This window comes from Cervus canadensis, chromosome 6 (genome assembly GCF_019320065.1).
Source record: "Cervus canadensis isolate Bull #8, Minnesota chromosome 6, ASM1932006v1, whole genome shotgun sequence".
NCBI classification, from domain to species: Eukaryota; Metazoa; Chordata; class Mammalia; order Artiodactyla; family Cervidae; genus Cervus; species Cervus canadensis.
The window spans coordinates 85,260,395-85,279,250 of NC_057391.1; the positions used below are offsets into that span (position 1 = coordinate 85,260,395).

At 43.1% G+C, this 18,856-nt stretch overlaps 1 protein-coding gene across 15 annotated transcripts in view; it reads left to right on the forward strand.

The window, feature by feature from the left end:
• The window catches only part of NRXN3 (neurexin 3), a 1,769,272-nt gene that overhangs the window by 1,551,011 nt on the left and 199,405 nt on the right, over positions 1–18,856 (forward strand). For all 15 annotated transcript variants that reach the window (XM_043472668.1, XM_043472663.1, XM_043472670.1 and 12 more), the window contains one exon: positions 12,271–12,442. In XM_043472668.1, coding sequence (XP_043328603.1) covers positions 12,271–12,442 — 172 coding nt within the window. The remainder of the gene's footprint in view (positions 1–12,270; positions 12,443–18,856) is intronic.

An 18,856-nucleotide genomic window follows, 5' to 3' on the forward strand; every position in this document is an offset into this window, starting at 1 on the left:
CTCAGCTGAACCTGTGTCAGTCTATATGGAGAAAGACAGAGACAATCAAAATGTATCTTCTGCCCTCATGATGCTCATGATGTAACCGGAAGAAAGAACTGTTCCATTAAGAAAAAATTGAAATGAATCAATGCAAACAATCAGCTCCATTGTTGAATGGATACTGGAGGGATTATGGGGTGACTAGTTAAAGATGGCTCTGGGACAGCATGTATGCAGGGTATTATTTAGCCTTGTAAGTCTTTGTCCACTGGCTAGGAAAACTGGACTCTCTGGCAGAGGGAAGTCTCTTCTCCACGTCAGAAAGGATACCTCATTCGGTGCTGGTGTGAGCCAGCCTAGGAGATCTGTTCTGCCTCTGAGTTACTGGATAAGTAATCCTGAATGATCAAGCCGTTCATTCCCTGGAGCTCATGTTGACCATAGATCAGCCTGATCATGTGACTCCATAGCTTGTGCTGAGTTTTGTGTGTGATAGATCTGCATTCCTCAGAAGGCTTCTAGGAAGTAAAGTCCCAAGTATTGTACTCACTGTTCAGGGGATCCGGGGGAATGATAAAAGCTTGACCACAGCTGCTTTTTGATGCACACAGGCCTGGGTTCTCCTGAATCAGCATCCCTTTACTTAAAATACGAAGGAGAGGATCCGAGAAACTAGCTTTGGGGTACGTTAAGTTTTGAGGTCTTGCTTCAACACACACACGTGCACACACTTATGTGGGCATGCAGAGATCCACAACCTCTATTTCCCTAGCAATGTGTTCCTTAGACTTTTGGATGCAAACAGTTACCATCTTTATATCAGTGGATAAAATTGTAGCACACTCATAAAGGAGAGAGAGAATAAGGAATGTTTGTGCCCTTTAAATGCCATAATAGAAATACTTCTTCATATTGTGCATGGATTTATGATAAACTCCGTGGATAATTTGTGTATTTGAAGCTGTGGTTAGCTCCCGGGTGGCCCACAGTGCATGCCAGATCATAGACGAACAACGGCTTCCAAGGATCTCAGGGGTATTTCTCCCACTCGGCTGAGACGTATTCACTTTACAGCTTGGTAGCAAACTAAACTCAAGTAAATTAAGATAAGGAGATGTGCTCTCTAATTATTCTATCAAAGGATCATGCAGCTTTGAAATAATTCTCAATGCTGCTATGTTGGACGCTTTTCCAAAGGCATGAGTCATCTTCCTGTGACATATTTTCAAGTCTCACATTTGGGTGACTTTCACTCATCTCACCCGGGGCCCAGGGAAAGTGTTCTTTTTTTTTCATACATTTGCTGGAACACCCGGATTACTTTTCCCTACAGTGACTTTGAAACCGGCTTGGAGGCCAGAAAGCCTGCCTTCTTATTTGCTCCAGCTTGTTTAAATTTCCCTTTTTTTTTTTTTTTTTGCTTCCCTCTCTTGCTTTTATTATGGCCAATGTGGGTAGGTCAGAATCAACCTTTTGAATTAGAAATACTGATAAGATCCCAAAGAGACTGTTACAGTGGTGATTGTTGACAAAGAGGAGGATCATAAACCATCACTTGGATGAAATACCAAGCTATAACACTATCTCCAGGACACACACACCACTGTCCCTGAGTGCAGACAGGCCCTGCTGATATATTAGAGTCTGCTGGCCATTTTGTTTACGATAACTAGCAAAGGAAAAATGAGTCTCTATTGCAGTATGTTCGTCCTAAAATGATGACACCATCGATTCTCCTTGCAGGTAAACCAAGAGAGCTCCGTGAATCACCATTTATCACTCCAGGGACTCAGGTGTCTTGCAGATGCATGGGAGCCCTGGAGACGGAGATATTCATTGGGCTGCAATGATATTCTCTTCTTTCATTCCATCTAATGGATTAAACTCCAGTCCTGGCATCAGAGTGATATGTGTTGGCTTTTAGAGTCCCAAGCCTTTAGCATGTACATGATTCACTCCACAGAACCAGACACATTTTCAGAAGGAAAATGTCATATCATTATAATTTTAATATCTTTTACAACTCTGCTCCATCTCCTCCATTACCAGCCTCTTCTAGGCACCATCAGCTTTTGCCAGCAGCCTCAAATTTATTTCTCTGTATCCGCAGCTGCCTACCTTCAAACAGCTATGTTGAATTGATTGTAGTATCTAAACTACCCTTAATGGGTCTGAGATAGATTAGTTTATGCCTCAATTGGATGGATTTTTATATATTTCATATTATTAGAAATGTGCTCTATTTGTCAGTAATAGCTGAGCGAGCCAGTGGAGGCTCCCCATTTGACCCTCCCACTCATGTTTGAGTTATTCTCACCACGTTAACCTAAACTATTGGTCAAACACTAAAGTTAAAAAAATCCTAACTAGCGGTCCATTGTGCAAGATTTCACAATGGGGGTCAGCAAACTTCTCTGTTGCAGCTGCTCAGCTCTGCTGCTATCAGAGACCACGTAGAAACGAATGAGCACAGCTGTGTCCCAATAAAACTTTATTTACATGAACAGGCACCAGCCAGATTTGGCCCATAGCTGCTGGTCTTTACTTCAGACCATTCTGCCTCCTGAATCTTTTACATACCTGCTCTCCAAAGGCATCATAAAAGATGCAATCATCTACATTGTATTTTCTGATAATCCCAAAGTAATAAATCTCTCAGTTCTGAAATGTGTATACTATTTTTTTTTCTTCCTCTTCAGCTAGAAAATGGTATAGGGTTTAGTCTGGGAATTAATCTATGGAAATGACTGAGAATGCTTTATTTGTGAAACCAAGAATTCTTGGCTGAGGTTTATTATTCACCTAGGTCCACTCTCCTCAAAGCCATAATGTTAACTGTCTATCACTTGAAAGACAGATAGATAGAGCACTTTGAACAATCCATGAAAGTTTCCTTACCATCACAAAATAGTTCTTGAAAGGTTGTGAGCTGTTTACCCATCTTGCTTTTCTATGGGAGCTATTGCTCCTCCTCGAGCTAGAATACCTAGTTCTAGAACACAGAGTTTTTCCTTTAAAGCCCGCTTAGAACTGATGATACCTCTTCATGGAAACTGCCTAGAATGACCTAGCCTGTAGTGAAGGGTCAAGGGACTAAAATGGATTTGGGATGATCAGTTAATGCCATTGTACCCAGGGAGATGGACTAGAGGCTTTCCTGGGGGTAGTAGCAATGAGTGTCTGCAAGAGCAGACAGAGAAAGTAACACAGAACATGTGTTCTAGACCCGCCACTGTCCGGCTGTGTGAGCTTGCATTGCCAAGTTTCCATCTATAAAAAGGGCACTTGAATAGAGCGTAGAGTAGGGGTAAGTCAGATTATCCACTCATGCCCATGGCTTATCCTGCGCTCTGAGGGCCAGACAGTTTTATACAAAATATGCAAAAATTCACATGTGCGTACACAGGCATGCACTTATGGACATATGTATGTTGTGCGTATTTGTGTTATGTGCATGCATACATACCTCATAGAAGGGGTATTGTGAGAAATCGGTTAGATCATACATATGTAAATGTTTGTAAATGTAAATGTTTGTGTAAATGTTTGCCTGTTTCTGTCATGCAATGCATGCTTTATGGATGTTTGTTGTGTGGCTGAAGACTTTCCAACAGTGACACTATTCATAGCATAGGGCAGATATTTCTTGGTTGTGCATTGCTGGAAATTGAACAACATTTCTGGCCTGAACCCCCGAGATTCCATTATATCCCACCTCCAGTTGTGACAAGCAGAAGTATCTCCAGGCTTTGCCAAATGTCCCTGGGCACAAAAATCACCCACTCCACCCCAATTGAAACCACTGCCCTAGTGGAACCAAGACATTCATATAAGAATTGGTCCCCAGACTTGAGCTAGTGTCTGAATCACCTGGAGAGCATGTGAAGATGCAGACTGCTAGGCCCCACTCTGAAGTTTCCAGTTCACAGTCTGGTTTTGGATCCAAGAATTGGCATTTCTAATGAGTTCCTAAGCAATGCTGATGCTACGGGTCCCAGGACCACACTTTGTACATGTGTAGGGAAGATGTCAGATATTCTGGAAGCATTCTTGGTGATTTAAATGCTACTTCTTCATTTTGAGGATTTTGCTGTTACTGTGAGCACAGGGCTTAAGATCTCTTTATTAAGGCCATTGGGTGGTTCCTCACAGCTGTGGCAGAGATTTGGAGACGGAACAAGGCATTTATAGGAGATGTTCAGTCTGTACTGGGTTTCGGTCAGCACTGCCCTGCCAGCTGTCCCCTGAATCCTGCCAGGAGACTGCTCCAGGCCCTGGCGCAACACGGAGGCTCCTACGGAAATGAACTTCAATTTTTGCTTTATAGTCAGACTTAACTACCAAACCAGGCCGTGTGACATGGGGGGCTGTGAATCCACAGTGCGTGTTCAGAGTGGGTTTGAAGGACACGATGACTCAGGATGCTGGTGTGTGACCGGTGACTGTTCTCGCCCTGGACCTGACTTGCATCTTATTTACTTGCGCCGACTGTCTTGTCCTTCCTTGATTTCCCCTCTTCAGGTCAGAGTTCCTTTTGTCCCGAGCCGTCATCCATGCTTGCTCTCTCTTTCTTTTTTTTTTTCTTATTTGCTGGGAGTTAGAGAAGGAGCTGTCTTGAGCTATTTATCAGTCTTATCTCTCTTGGCCCTCTGTTAGTATTTCGGTCTGTGGATCTAATCCGCTTTAATTGATTGACCTCATGCAACCAGACAGCAGCAAAACAACAGGAGCAGCACAGTTATAGCCGGGGGAGAAGGTGGATGCAATTTGGCTGGGTGGGTACAAAGGTCATAGAGACTCATGCAGATTTAGGAAAATAGAATTTATTTCCAAGCCATTTAACGGGAATTTTCTGGGGACAATCTGTACAGATGCTGGAGTTGATGATCTCGAATGGAAGACAGTCATTTCAGATACACAGAGAACTATCCTACAGGGCATGTCCAAAAGCCTCTGACTCACCCATCATCTGTCATACTGTTTCTCACCCAGTTATCCTCACTCTCTTTACTATTATTGCCATCTACACCCCCGCCGTTAACATTATGCTTGTAGCATCCTTTGTGCAGCACGTCATAATCTGCCAAGATTTCATTCATTTCCCTTAAGCACCATCTAACACAGGCATTAGTATTACTGTTGTCTGTGTGATGCTGTCCTCATTTCTCACAGAGACAGCTGAGACCCCTTGCAGATCAGCTGGACCACAAGATGCAGAACCTTGATAGGGCATGGGTCTTCTGTTTCTAAATCATAAAGACTTCTGGGACCCAGAACACGCATTCTCTTCTTCCCTCCCTGCCCTTCCTGCCACACAGCCACACATAAACTCCTCGAAGGAAGAAGACTGGGTCATTGTCAGAGGATGATAGTTGGAGTTCAAACCATCTCCAGCAGTACAGCTTGGAACCTTGTCTTTTGAGTGATTCCTGATAGGTTTATTCTCCATCTTGGACTTCTTGAGAGAGACCTGATCTTGAATCCCTTCATAGCACAAGGCTTTGTACACCAGAAGTGCACACTCGTGGCTTATTATCTCACAGTTATCCTGGGTCTAGAACAAGAAGACTATAACATTGAAAGGATGGACTTACAGTCTTCACTGAAAGATTATTAACAGTGACAATAAGAACCCATGAATGATCTACTAAATACAGGGTGTTTTATCCTAGTGAAGTTTAATAAAAACCTCCCTCAGTCAAAACTATCTGATGAATCAAGTACATTGTACCTTAGCCTTTTGTGTTCCCCTGGTGGCTCAGATACTAAAGAATCTGCCTGCCATGTGGGAGACCTGGGTTCAATCCCTGGGTTGGGAAGATCCCCTGGAAAAGGGAATGGCTACTCACTCCAGTATTCTTGCCTGGAAAATTCCATAGACACAGAGGAGCCTGGTGGGCTACTGTCCATGGGGTCACAAAGAGTCAGATACGATGGAATGACTAACACTTCTTATATTTTTAGATTGTGTATATAAAGCATAATGAGACTATATGTTTTGCCTAAGATGTATTGCAAAAAAAAATTCTCAATATAGATAACCAATTCTCTGCTTTATCCTATACTGTTCAAATCCTAGTTAACTTCCCATGGTGTAAAAGCTTATTAGCACAATTTATTTTTCCTGTCATGACCACACATTCCAATTCATTATTCATTCATTCATCCATTAATTCAGCAAGCATTTACTGAGCACCTGTTAGAATCCCTACACTTGAAATGCACACAAGTATTTTAGGCAGACATATCAGGCAGGTTATACAGATGTAAAGTGTATAATATGTAATGTGTATACCATTGCATATATATAACTCAGTTGCAACATGTAATACATATAATGGAAACATAACAAGGTGAAAAATCCATGGGTTTTAAAGTCAGAAGGACCTGTATTCTAATATTAAATATGTTTCTTAGCAGTTGTGTGAACTCTCAAATCTCTGAATCTTCATCTTTTTAACCTATACAATTTGGAGGGTAATTGTGAGAATTTGAAAATTGTTCTATTAAAATTATTTGCCGAGCACATAGTTCAGCATCCAGATAGCCTGGGTTATGTTGCAGTAACAGCTTCAGACTTTTGCTGGCAGACAGCAACAAAGCCTTGTTTCTCGCATGTTCCATGTCTGTTGCTTTGTGGCTTGTTCTCATCCTCACTCAATGACCCAGACTGACAAAGAAGCTACTACCAGGAATTTGCTGGGTGCAATGGAAGTGTCAGTCACTCAGTCGTGTCCCACTCTTTGCAACCCCATGGACTGTAGTCTGGTCCACCATGTTTCTCTGTCCACAGAATTTTCCAGGCAAGAATACTGGAAGAGGTAGCCATCCCCTTCTCCAGGGTATCTTCCCAACCCACGGATCAAACCCAGGTCTCCTGCATCACAGGTAGAGTCTTTACCATCTGAGTCACTTGGGAAGCCCTGCTTCAGAGCAAATGGGAGAACTCTGGCAGGTCTCACATCAGCAATTAAATGGATGGCTCAGGGTTTTATTGGCCAACACCTGATTTTATTGGTCAACACCTGATTTTATTGGCCAGCATTGGTCCATTGGCCCTACTATCACAAGGGTACCCAGAATTTCTCTTCCTATGAGCCCATAATGGAGGAGAACTACCACTATAGTAAACAGTGCCAAGGACCACTTTATTAACTATACCCCTAATTCTGAAATGAGTACGGTGGACCTCACAGTGTCTGACCCCACGAGGGCTCACATATGTTTTGTTATTATGTGTGATCACCTAACACTGAACTCACAGATTCCATGTGAAGCCAGAAGTTGAGGTATTGAGAACCACTTTCTTTGTATATCACCACGGCATATGTTTGAGGGCCCCATTTCTGTTTCTTTCAACTTTTTCCAAAATAGCAGCCGGTGCATTCTGCCTTCTCCAGGGGCACTGTGGAATGAATGAAGAGATTTCCTTCAAGGACACCTTTATTCCTGAGGATTTTTCTTGCCCATGTGCATTTCTGCTCCTGAAATCTGACTCCAGTATTGTAACATCTCTAGGGTCTTCTCCATAGCAGTAACTGATTTGGTTGATGAGGGATCAGAAAGCTGGAGCTGGACTAATTTGAGGAACCAGGTGGGCTCATAAAGAATCATTACTGATGAAGAATGACTTACTGACGGTTTAAAGACAGCTGTTTTCTCTACTGTTCAGTTTCTTCCTGAATGCACTTGAGGATTCTTTGGTAATGTCTTCTGATTTACCACTTGTCTTTGTATTTAATATCAAGGAAGAACATAGATTGAAATGATTGCCTTGGTAGCAACTTTAGTGGTGAAGGGTGTGGAGTTATTAAAATTTATAGTCATGCTGTTTTTTTGCAGCTACACTTTGCTTGTCTTGGAGAGGCTTATAAAAGGGACCAAGGAATGTGGAGAGGGAGACAGTACCAAATTGTGGTATAAAATCAACTGTGCAAATCTTGTTCCTTTAGTGTTCTATTTGCTAAAATTTACATTTATTTCTGGGCTTCGCTGATAGCTCAGATGGTAAAGAATCCACCTGCAATGTGGGAGACCTGGGTCCAATCTCTGGGTTGGGAAGACCCCCTGGAGGAGGGCGTGGCAACCCACTCCAGTATTCTTGCCTGGAGAATCCCCATGGACAGAGGTGGGCTAGAGTCCATGGGGTCGCAAAGTCAGACATGACTAAGTGACTAAGCACAGCACAGCACATTTATTTCTACAATATTCCTTAATAACAATGTTGCCAGACCAACAGGTCCTTGGCTTGTGCCTCTACATTCAGCTACACTCATGAGGGGAAAGAAAGAGAAAAGGCAACTGACTGAGGTCCCAGTGTATGCTCAGCCATATACCATGTGCTTCACATGCATGTATTCTTCTAAAATCCTCACTGCATGTCACCTTTCTTCCTCCATTTGTCCATTTACAGAAGAAACACAGAAGTTAAACAACCTGCCCAAGGTCATACTTTTTAAAAGTCAGCGGCTTTTTTTCCTCCCTGCAGCTGCTGCTAAGTCGCTTCAGTCCTGTCCGACTCTGTGCGACCCCATAGACGGCAGCCCACCAGGCTTCCCCGTCCCTGGGATTCTCCAGGCAAGAACACTGGAGTGGGTTGCCGTTTCCTTTTCCAGTGCATGAAAGTGAAAAGTGAAAGTGAAGTCACTCAGTCATGTCGGACTCTTCGCAACCCCATGGATTGTAGCCTACCAGGCTCCTCCGTCCATGGGATTTTCCAGGCAAGAGTACTGGAGTTGGTGGCCATTTCCTTCTCCAATTGTTTGAACCAAGAGATGCTAAAACCCATGTTTATCATATTGAACCAATTAGCGTCTCTAGTAATCACAGACTTTTAAATGGTCAAATGATTGGATGGTTCATTCTCCTATTTTCATGTGTCTCTTATATGTGTGTAATATTTTATTATTTATGAAGTATTATCATATTAATCTTGTCCTTTCAGTCATGAAATCATGACTATCATGACATTCATGATTATCAGATTATTAATCATGTTATAACAGTCCTCCAAAGTGTATAAAGCTGGTCTTCTGTCCCCATAATATCTTATTAAGATGTGGGTTCAGAAAAGTTAAATAACTTGCCCAAGGTTAGTCAGGGTTGACTCCAAAGCCAGTGTCTTTTATCCTTCACATCTTCTCTTTTCTGGACACCTGTGCCAGGAGAGTTTATTTTCATGGCAGCTGAGCGTGATGGATTCAAGCCTGGGCAAATGTATGGTTATTTGCCACCAAGCTTGTAATGAACTGAGACAAAGCAGTTAGCCACGGATTATAATGCCACTGTGGTCCCAAGACAAATGGCGAGGAGGTTGCAGTAATGAAATCTTATTACTGTGAGGGAAGAGACCACATCTGAGGTCCAGCACAGCCACACTTAACCACTGCGGGAAACACAGTGAAACATGTGGGCGAAGGTCTCCCCTGACAGGGGCATCGCACGAGCAGGACTAAGAAGACCTCTCCGAAACAGTGATTGCAGTGGCAAATGTGTGGTGCCCAAGATAAGGACCAAATATTCATTCTGGCAGAGATTAAATCTTTTCTTTGCCTGAATCTATTATGGATCTTGCAGAAAAGCTGCCCAAGTGAACATATCTCGCTGATCAGACCACTCAATGAGCCAGAACTGTACTTTGCCACTGCTGTTGCTGAAAAGCTGCAGAAGGCTGCTTTCAAGGTCTCCTCTCTCCCCCTAAAACTGTTCTCCATCCCCGATTAATCAGTGACTATGAGGTGAACTGAATCACCAACCGTCTGTTCCACACATCCAGGATTTATACAGTGGTTTTTTATAGAAGAGCAGTGGTGCAATCAACAGCCCACATGGGGTAGGCAGCAGAGAGACGGTATCTGCAGTCATGGTTTCTTAACTCCCCTAGTCCTTCCGTTCTGCTAAAAAGGTTATGACTCAGATTGCTATGGAGGAGGAAACGGCAACCCACTCCAGGATCTTGCCTTGGAGAATCCCATGGACAGAGGAGCCTGGCGGGCTACAGACATGACTGAAGTGACTTAGCAAGAGACAGGTTGTTATAGCCTTACTTGTTTAGGCTTGGGGATGATTCAGTACCAACACACACACACACACACACACACACACAAACACCCTTAGAAGTTCATGCAAACTCTTTAAGTAAGAAAAAGCAGAAGTCATACTGTCATGTCTACACTCCCAGAGAATTAAGGAGAAAGAATAAAATGGATCATAATACTATGAATTATAGGCATGAAAGATGCAAAGGAAGCCATCATCAGGTTCATTTACCCACTCATCATGTTTTAATCATAGGTACTTTGGTCAGTGCCGGAGACGCAGAGACAGGAAAGCAAAACAAAGCTGAGAGCACACTCACAACACACAGGGACTTCAGAAATCTTGTTTCTTAAAAACTTAAGAAAATGAGTATGTTTAGTCTTCATCTGGGGAGGCACCTGAATTACTTCTCCCAGAGAACAGTACATGGAAATTGCAGACATCATTTTACGTTGCGTGCTGCACTGTCAGGGCACAAAGGAAGCAGTGATATGTCTAAGTATCCCTGCATGCTGAAAGCAGTCTAGATTCCAGCTTTTGAAGATTAAGACTCCTAGGCCTTATTCATTCTTTTGTTGGGCGCAAGGTGTGTTCACATACTACAGGAAAATCTGAGGAAAGCCCGTCTTCTGGGAAAATAAGTGATGTGTGGCAAACTGCACGGAAGCCAGCACCTAAAATCTCACCAGAACTCTTTCTGACTCTAAGTGTGTGTGTGTGTGTATACGCACGTGTGCACGCGCGGTTAGTCACTCAGTCATGTCTGACTCTTTGCAACCTCTTGAACTGTAGCCCTCCAGACTCCTCTGACCATGAAATTCTCCAGACAAGAATACTGGAGTAGGTTGCGCTTCCTTTCTCCAGGGGATCTTCCTGACCCCGAGATCAAACCCGGATCTCCTGCATTGCAGGCAGATTCTTCACTGTCTGAGCCACAGAGGAAGCCCCAACTTTGTATATAGTGAGTGCTTAATAAATAGTGTATTTATGCATCGAATGGACCAAATTACTAAACTTGAGATTCAGTGAAATCTCTAGGTCTTGGTTTATGTGGATTCTGGACTTCTTTTCCCATATTCTTCTGCATCCTTTATTTCTCCTCTTCCTCCTTCTTCTTGAATATAAAGAAATAGAGCATAGCAGGGAGTATGGGAACAAATATTGCAACTCAGTCTTGTAGAACACCAGAATTGCAGCTAAATTTTGTTATTTTTGAAAGTCCAACCAACTGTTTAACCAATAAGCCAGACAACTAGAGAAATGGAGAAAGATGTCTCCTGACACCCTGCATGCTGATACATTCATAGAGGTGGCAAGAGACTGATTATATCTGATAATGATACTATGTCATCTTCTGAAGAGTAATTCCAACTCTTAGTCATAACCAATTATTAGAGGAGAAGAGTAAGACTTTTAATAGCACTGTTATTTACATGTCGGTGTTTCTAGGCACTTCCCAGGGGTTGAATGATGTCACCACCAGCACCAGCATCACCCTTGTTATCATCTTCACTGCCCTAGTGTTACCCTTCTGGAATTCATTGTGTTAGGGCCACGGAGGTTCTCTTCTGCTGTGTAACGTAAAGTTATAGCAGTGAATATTACCTCCCTCTTTGGATTAATCTTAGGAATAGGGCTACAAGCGTAGGAAGAGTGCCAGCCTCTGACTCAGAAAACCCCAGCTCAGTTCCAGCTGCCTCCCCTGAGGACATATTTTCCAAATGCTTTCAACCTACAGAACATGTCACCAGGGGTAAATCTACAGTGCTGCCTCCCAAGGAATTGGCTCCTAACCATCATGTACCCCTCCTCTGGGTCTTGATTCTCCCCCAAAGTGCAAGCAGCCTTGTATTTCCCTTTTAATCCTAAATCTGAATCATGAGGGAACCTACAATTCAGTGTCTGATTAGCCTTTTCTCAAAAACAGGCCTAATTCATCTCCCAGAATCTTGCAGTGTCCTTACTCACCTGTTCAGTAGTTCTGTGGTTCCAGCTTTGATATCTGTTGAGGGCAATCAGATGATGTAACCTGTGCAGTGCAGCCTCCGAGAGCAATTTGGGTGGTTTTGTACCTTTGGCTTTTATGTCCGGGATGAAAGCCCATGGAGAAATGTAGGATGCTATTATTAACTTCAAGCTGACAGCTCTCTCTGGGGTACCTCCAGATTCATTGTTAGTTTCAGGATCAACTTGAAAGGGAGAAAATCTTGCAGTGGGTGGTGACTTGCCTCTTGTGTCTCTTTATTATAGGAACAGGGGAAGATCGGAGTTGTCTTCAATATCGGCACAGTGGACATCTCCATCAAAGAGGAGAGGACTCCGGTAAACGATGGCAAATACCACGTGGTGCGCTTCACCAGGAACGGCGGCAATGCCACGCTGCAGGTGGACAACTGGCCTGTGAATGAGCATTACCCCACAGGTACGTGCTTGACTCTCGGTGACCAGACGCTCCTTTGTTCTCCCATTTTTCCTCCAGCTGGTGACTTTCTCACGACTGTCACCAGATCATAAGAACACTGACTATTAAGCACACATCATTTTTTTTTGGATGAGAAGCTAAGTTATTGAACATTTCTTTAGGACTGGATTCAGGATAGGAGCTTCTGGAGACTTCCCAACTATGCACTGAATACTTCTTTTGTCTGATTAATAGTGCCTGACTGGCTCATACCATATACGATGACTATATGGATTTTCTGGGGCACTGCAAATGATGAGTAATGGAGGTAAGGGCTACCATCTCTAACATAAGCAAGTATCCACACTCATGGAATAATCAATGTGATTATTGATTAATGGTTGTGGCACCGTTTGGTCAGGTGTGGTTGAACATACAGATGGCCAGAGATGGCAGAAAGACTGTAAAAGGAAATTCACTAAACTTGAGGAGCATCAAGTCAGAGTAACCAGGAGAGAAAAACTTCAGGGTGGAATTTCATTCATTTGGTTGACTTTGCCATTTTTTTTTTTTTCCTCTCGCGCTTATACTAGCCTACCTTGATTTTCCGAGATTGGTCCTAATAGGTGTTTTAATAGCAGGCATGCTGGTGTGGGAGGGAGAGGGGTTCATCAATTGTTTAAATTTTATAGTCAAGGAGAGTTCACCAGCAAACTCCCAGGGCCAGATGGCTGAATCAAGGGCGGTGGGAAGGGAGGTTGCCTTCTTTAGAAAGACTGTTCAAATAATCCCTTAGCTTTCCCTCTTATCTTTCACTTCTCCCGAGAGCCTGAGTGCTGATCATGTAAGTGCCCAGAATGGCAGGAAAAATTCTTTGGCTAAAGACTGTTGTTCCATCACCGCATTATCACCTGGTGGATGCCAGAGAATAGCTCAGAATACTGAACTGGTCACTAATGTGGGCATGCATGTGATGCCTAACTCTCTATCTCCTACACTCCAAAAGGCCCATGATTTTCTCACTGTTCTCACTTTCCCTTTAGTGAGGTGGGCCCAGAGGTGAGGAAGCCAGCAGCACCTTTCCAGAAGTGTAAGAGCCATTGAGCTAATAATCATCACACATAACAGAAATATGTAAAGCACAGTTGCCTGTTTGTGGCCCAAGAAACATTACTTGAAGGCGGGGATTATTTTTTTCATGCCTGAGTCAGCTTTGCTTTTCTTTAAAAGCCAATCAGAAGTAACTGTGCTACTAGGTTTTTCCTCTGTTAGCCATAGTCTTCCTATGTCTGGGTTAAGAATTATGGAAGAATTCACAGACGAACATACAAGACCCCCAAAGTACTGAAAGGCAAAGCCCCACCCACTCACTTATGCACCATCTCTATATCCATCTCCCCATACAGTATCCAGCTCAGTCTTTGCTGGGAGTCTCTCGACATGCTCTTAGCACTTCTCAGATTATTATAGGCACAAAAATGACCTTCTGTGTTTATCATTGAGCCTCTGAGGAAAGCCAGAGGTGTTAGCCGCTACTGTGAATTCTCAGCATCATCCAAATTCATCAGGCACTAATAGACCTGATTTTTAAATGCTTCTTGCTTCGACTCCTGGGGCTGAGGCGTGGGAGCCATCAAAATGGCCTGAAATCCTAAAAACTGTTCATTTGTTCATAGGAAAAATCAATCCCTCTCCATGTGTGTTATCATTGGCCCTGCCACTGCTGCTGTAGGGATTGTTATGTTTCTATTAGGAATTTCAAAGATTCTAAATTGATGCTAACACTTGCCCTGAGCCAATACAGAATTCACGAGTTTGCTGCTAGCAGTGAGGAGGCTCTTTAAGGGCCATTTTTAAAGCCACGTATATGTAAGAAAACCCGTCACCCTAGCTGTGTGCCTATCTCTTGGTATCTTTAGTTCCAAATTATGGGTTGCTTCCTATGTTTTCAAAATGGAATAAACTTTTCTTTAATGGCATTGCCTCCCACTGAAAACTATTATGACTAGTAACTGTTGGTAACTGTTATTTAGTAATAATATGTGTTATTATTGCAGGACGTGATATAGTATAGCAGTTATAAGTATGGGCTTTGGAGTCAACTGGCTGGAGTTGGGATCCTGGTACCATTAGTTGTAATTCCAAGGCCTGCTAGATTAAGACCTTGAAATGCCCTAAGCACTAAAATATTTGGCACATGTCCCCACATATAGTTCAAAATATAAAAACTGTAAAATAAGTGTAAGAATTTCTAACAGTTCTGATTTTTTTTTCCTCTGAGGGGCTCTATAATACTTTCAAAAGTATGTCAGATTCTTCCTCCCCACATTTTCCTGTGTTACTCTTGCCGCTTTCTTAGTTCTCTAGATAAGGACTCATTCCTCCTATTTGGTGATCCAGTTCCAAACCTTAATCAAAATGTTGATCCTCCCAAGTCTCTGTTTCCTAGTCTATAAAATGAGATGACGATAATACTTACTCTCCAGGGCTAATGTGAATATACATGTAAAATATCCTACGTGATGCTGGGGCAGATAAGTCATCACTCAATGAATGTTAGCCACGAGGATTACCCAACTTTTGACTAGCACTTCTTACTATTACATATTCACTCATTCTACTCATTCACTCAGACTACTTCATTAAATAACCTGTAAATTAGACAGGGTAGGCATTTTTATTCTCTATTTCAAATTTAAAATGAAACCCAGGGAGATATTGTGTTTCTTCTAAGGTCATGAGAAAATACTAAATGAGGGACAGAACTGAGACCAGATTCTCTGATTCCAAGCTGAGCACAATTTCTTAATATTCTTCCTATAGCAAATTGGGGGATATTTTGAAAAATGAATAGAGAGAAATGAGCATCTTTCTTGTGTCATCTTATATTTGTTCCTTTTCTTAAAGTGTCATATTACAAAGATCAATACAGTAACCACACAAAGGTGGTTGGAGTAGAAAATCCTCTTTTAAAAAAAGACAAATTCTCTTAGCTGTGCTAAATGACTCATTTGTAGTGAGACCAAGCTGTCCTCCTAACGACAATGGTAATGTGCTTCCCTGAAGCAGTTGGAAGAATACTGAGTATTTAAAGAAGCTGTCACTTTTCCCCGTTACCTAGATTGACAATGGCTTTGGGAAGTTAGCTTTCTAGTTGGACTAGGACTTCCTAGGAGGGTCTCACCTCTTCAGTTTTGGATACCTTATTTTCTCTCCCTCTTGTTTTCCTGTGGCTACTGAAAGGATCCATTTTACTAAATTTAAAGCTCTGTTACAGCAATCTGGCAATATTTGTTTATTTTTCAAGCATAAGATCAAAATACCTCCTGTATCTAGATGTCAAAGAACAAAGCCACCTGGTCAAGATCTTGACATAGTTTCTGCAAAAGTGACGTATCTATCCTTTCCACACGCCATCCTGTTTTATTTTTATTATTTATTGGAGTCTATTTATTTATTATTTATTTTATTTATTGGAGTATAATTGCTTTAGAATGTTGTGTTAGTATCTGCTCTACGGCAAAGTTAATCAGCTGTATGTTTACATATATCCCCTCCCTCTTGAGTCTCCCTCCCCCCCTCCCCCACCACACCCCTCTGGGTCAAAACAGAGCCCCAAGCCGAGCTTCCGGAGCTTTATATCAGGTTCCCACGAGCAATCGATTTCACAGTGGTAGTGTGTGTACGTCAATCCTAATCTCCCAGTTAGTCCCACTCTCCTCTTCCCCCATTCCACATGCACATGTCCATTCCCTACGTCTGTGTCTCTATTCCTGCCCTGGAATAGATTCATCTGTACCATTTTTCTAGATTCCACATATGTGTGTTAATATACGATATTTTTTTTCTCTTTCTGACTTATGCCACTTTGTGTGACAGATTCTGGGTCCATCCACATCGCTACAAGTGACCCTGTTTCTTTTTACTGCTAGTGATAAGTCTAGAAACCTCCCCCCGCCAAGAGGAGTCCAGTTGTCCTACTTGTCTAAAGCTACAATTTAAACAGGAGAGAAATACAGAGGCGCTCCTACAGAATCTTCAGTTACATCATCCCATCATGAGGCCATGCTCTCAGGAAACTGCGTTTTTGCTCAGCTGGCCCCTGTTCGCCAGGATGAATGGGTCAACTCCAGAACCTTCTCACAGACATTTATAGGATTTTATGTGACTCCACTGAAACATCCCATGGTGAAGGATTTAGAAACCAGCTGGGCCCAAGGCAGGTAGCACTGGCTTTTTGTGAATCAGGGATGCTCCGAAATGAAAATAGTTCTGTAGCCATCAGAATCTTCTATCTCTTAATTCTGCGAGATCCGACTCAAAAGTAGCTTCTTTCTTTGAACCTGAAAATAGAAAGGCTCAGGAACAGGAGAGGACAATAAAAGAAGAATCGGCGCAGAGTTAGCACCCAGGCACTGACGGATGTTCCTTACAAAGCCTCTAATTGCTTTCTTGACACAATGCGGTGGGAGGGACAAGCGAGGGGAGGTGAAAGGTGAGGTCGAGCGTGAGGAATTAATTTTAGCCCCAGCTCTAGCTCTGCTGGTGGCTCAGACAGTAAAGAGTCTGCCTGCAGTACAGGAGACCAGGGTTCGCTCCCTGGGTTGGGAAGATCTCCTGGAGAAGGGAATGGCTGCCCATCCCAGTATTCTTGCCTAGAGAATCCCATGGACGGAGGAGACTGGCGGACAAGAGCCCATGTGGTCACAAAGAGTCCGACACGGCTGAGTGACTTCACTTTCACTTTCTACAGGAGCCACAGGTAATTTTGGCAATGGGGAACAAGTTGATTGACTCTCTAATAGATACTACTCTCCTTTGTAAATTAAACGCTCAAATAGCATTTGGATTCCCTGGTGGCTCAGGCAGTAAAACATCTGCCTGCAATGCGGGAGACCCAGGTTCGATCCCTGGGTCGGGAAGTTCCCCTGGAGAAAGAATTGGCAACCCACACCTGTAATCTTGCCCGAAAAAGCCCATGGGCAGAGGAGCCTGGCAGACTACAGTCCATGGGGTCACAAAGAGTCGGACATGACTGAGTGACTTCTCTAGATCCCCTGGGAGGCTCAGCAGACTGAGGTTATTAAAGATCCTTTCTCTGGCGTGAATAGGGGGTGCTGTTGGGATTCAGGTGCTGGTGTCATCAGGGCTTTCAGAACCCTGAACATGGTACAGTGATGGGACTTTTCAGGTTAGATCCAGGCTTCCTGGAAAATGAAAATGGATAAGCAGCTTCAATGTGTAAAACTCCCCATCTTCCCATGGCAGGCAGTGCTGAAAAGAGCAGCGTCTCAGTGCTCTTCCTTCCTTGACATCACACCGAGTTCACTGACATGCTCTTGATTTGATGCCCTTTCCTCAGTCAGTAAAATGCCCACCAATGACTATGCTTCAATCCTGTCTGACCACCCAACTCAGAACCTGAAAAAAGATGTGGACGTGGCTCCCCTTCAAGGACACGGGTCAGAAAACTCTTTCTTTATATTCGAATGTGTCAAGTTCCACAGAACCTTTAGGGATTGGAAGTAAAAACGACACTAATAAATAAACTATTGCTATAGTGCTTCCTGGAGTAGGAAATGGCAACCCTCTCCAGCGTTCTTGCCTGGAGAATCCCATGGACAGAGGAGCCTGGGGGGCCAAGGTCCATGGGGTCGCAGAGAGTCGGACACAACTGAAGTGACTAAGCACCGATGTCTTTGTCTGGAAAATTCCATGGACAGGGAAGCCTGGCGGGCTACAGTCCGTGGGGTCCCAAAGACTCAAACACGCCTGAGTGACTTAGCACGCACGTAGTGCTTACCGATGCTCCAAGCACCCTCCTATGCCTCTCTGCCTTTACTCCCAATCCCCTTCTGTGAGGGAACTGGGTTTGGTATTATTACCACCATACTCATATTAAGGTTAGATTGTTGAGCCTCTGAGAGTTAAAATAACTTACCCAGTATCACACAGCTTGAGGGGCTGACCCAAGATTCCCGTCCTCATCCTCAGATTGCACTTCCTCAAATTTCTTTCTCATTTTCCTCTTTCTCCGAGTCATCATTTTACTGATACAGACACTAGGTTATGAGGTGTTTATTTTCATTTTTTCATTAAGATATTCTCAAATAGGAGTCCCTGCCTGAGCTCATTTAGTTAGTAGGATTTCTCAGCCTTGGGGCTGTTGCGATTCAGGGCTGAATAATCCTTTGCAGTGACGGCTGCCCTGTGCATTGTGGGATGCTTAGCAGCACCCCTTGATTTCCCCCCACTTTATTCCAGTAGCGTCTCCATGAACATCAAATGTCTCCTGGGGGATATACTGCCCCCAGTTGAGAATTACTGAGTTAAAGAAGGTCTTATATATTTTATTTCAGATGCTTATTATCCCTTCATTGTTTAGACAGCATACATGGGGATAAGAGAGTTTTTTTGTTGTTGTTGTTCACCTCT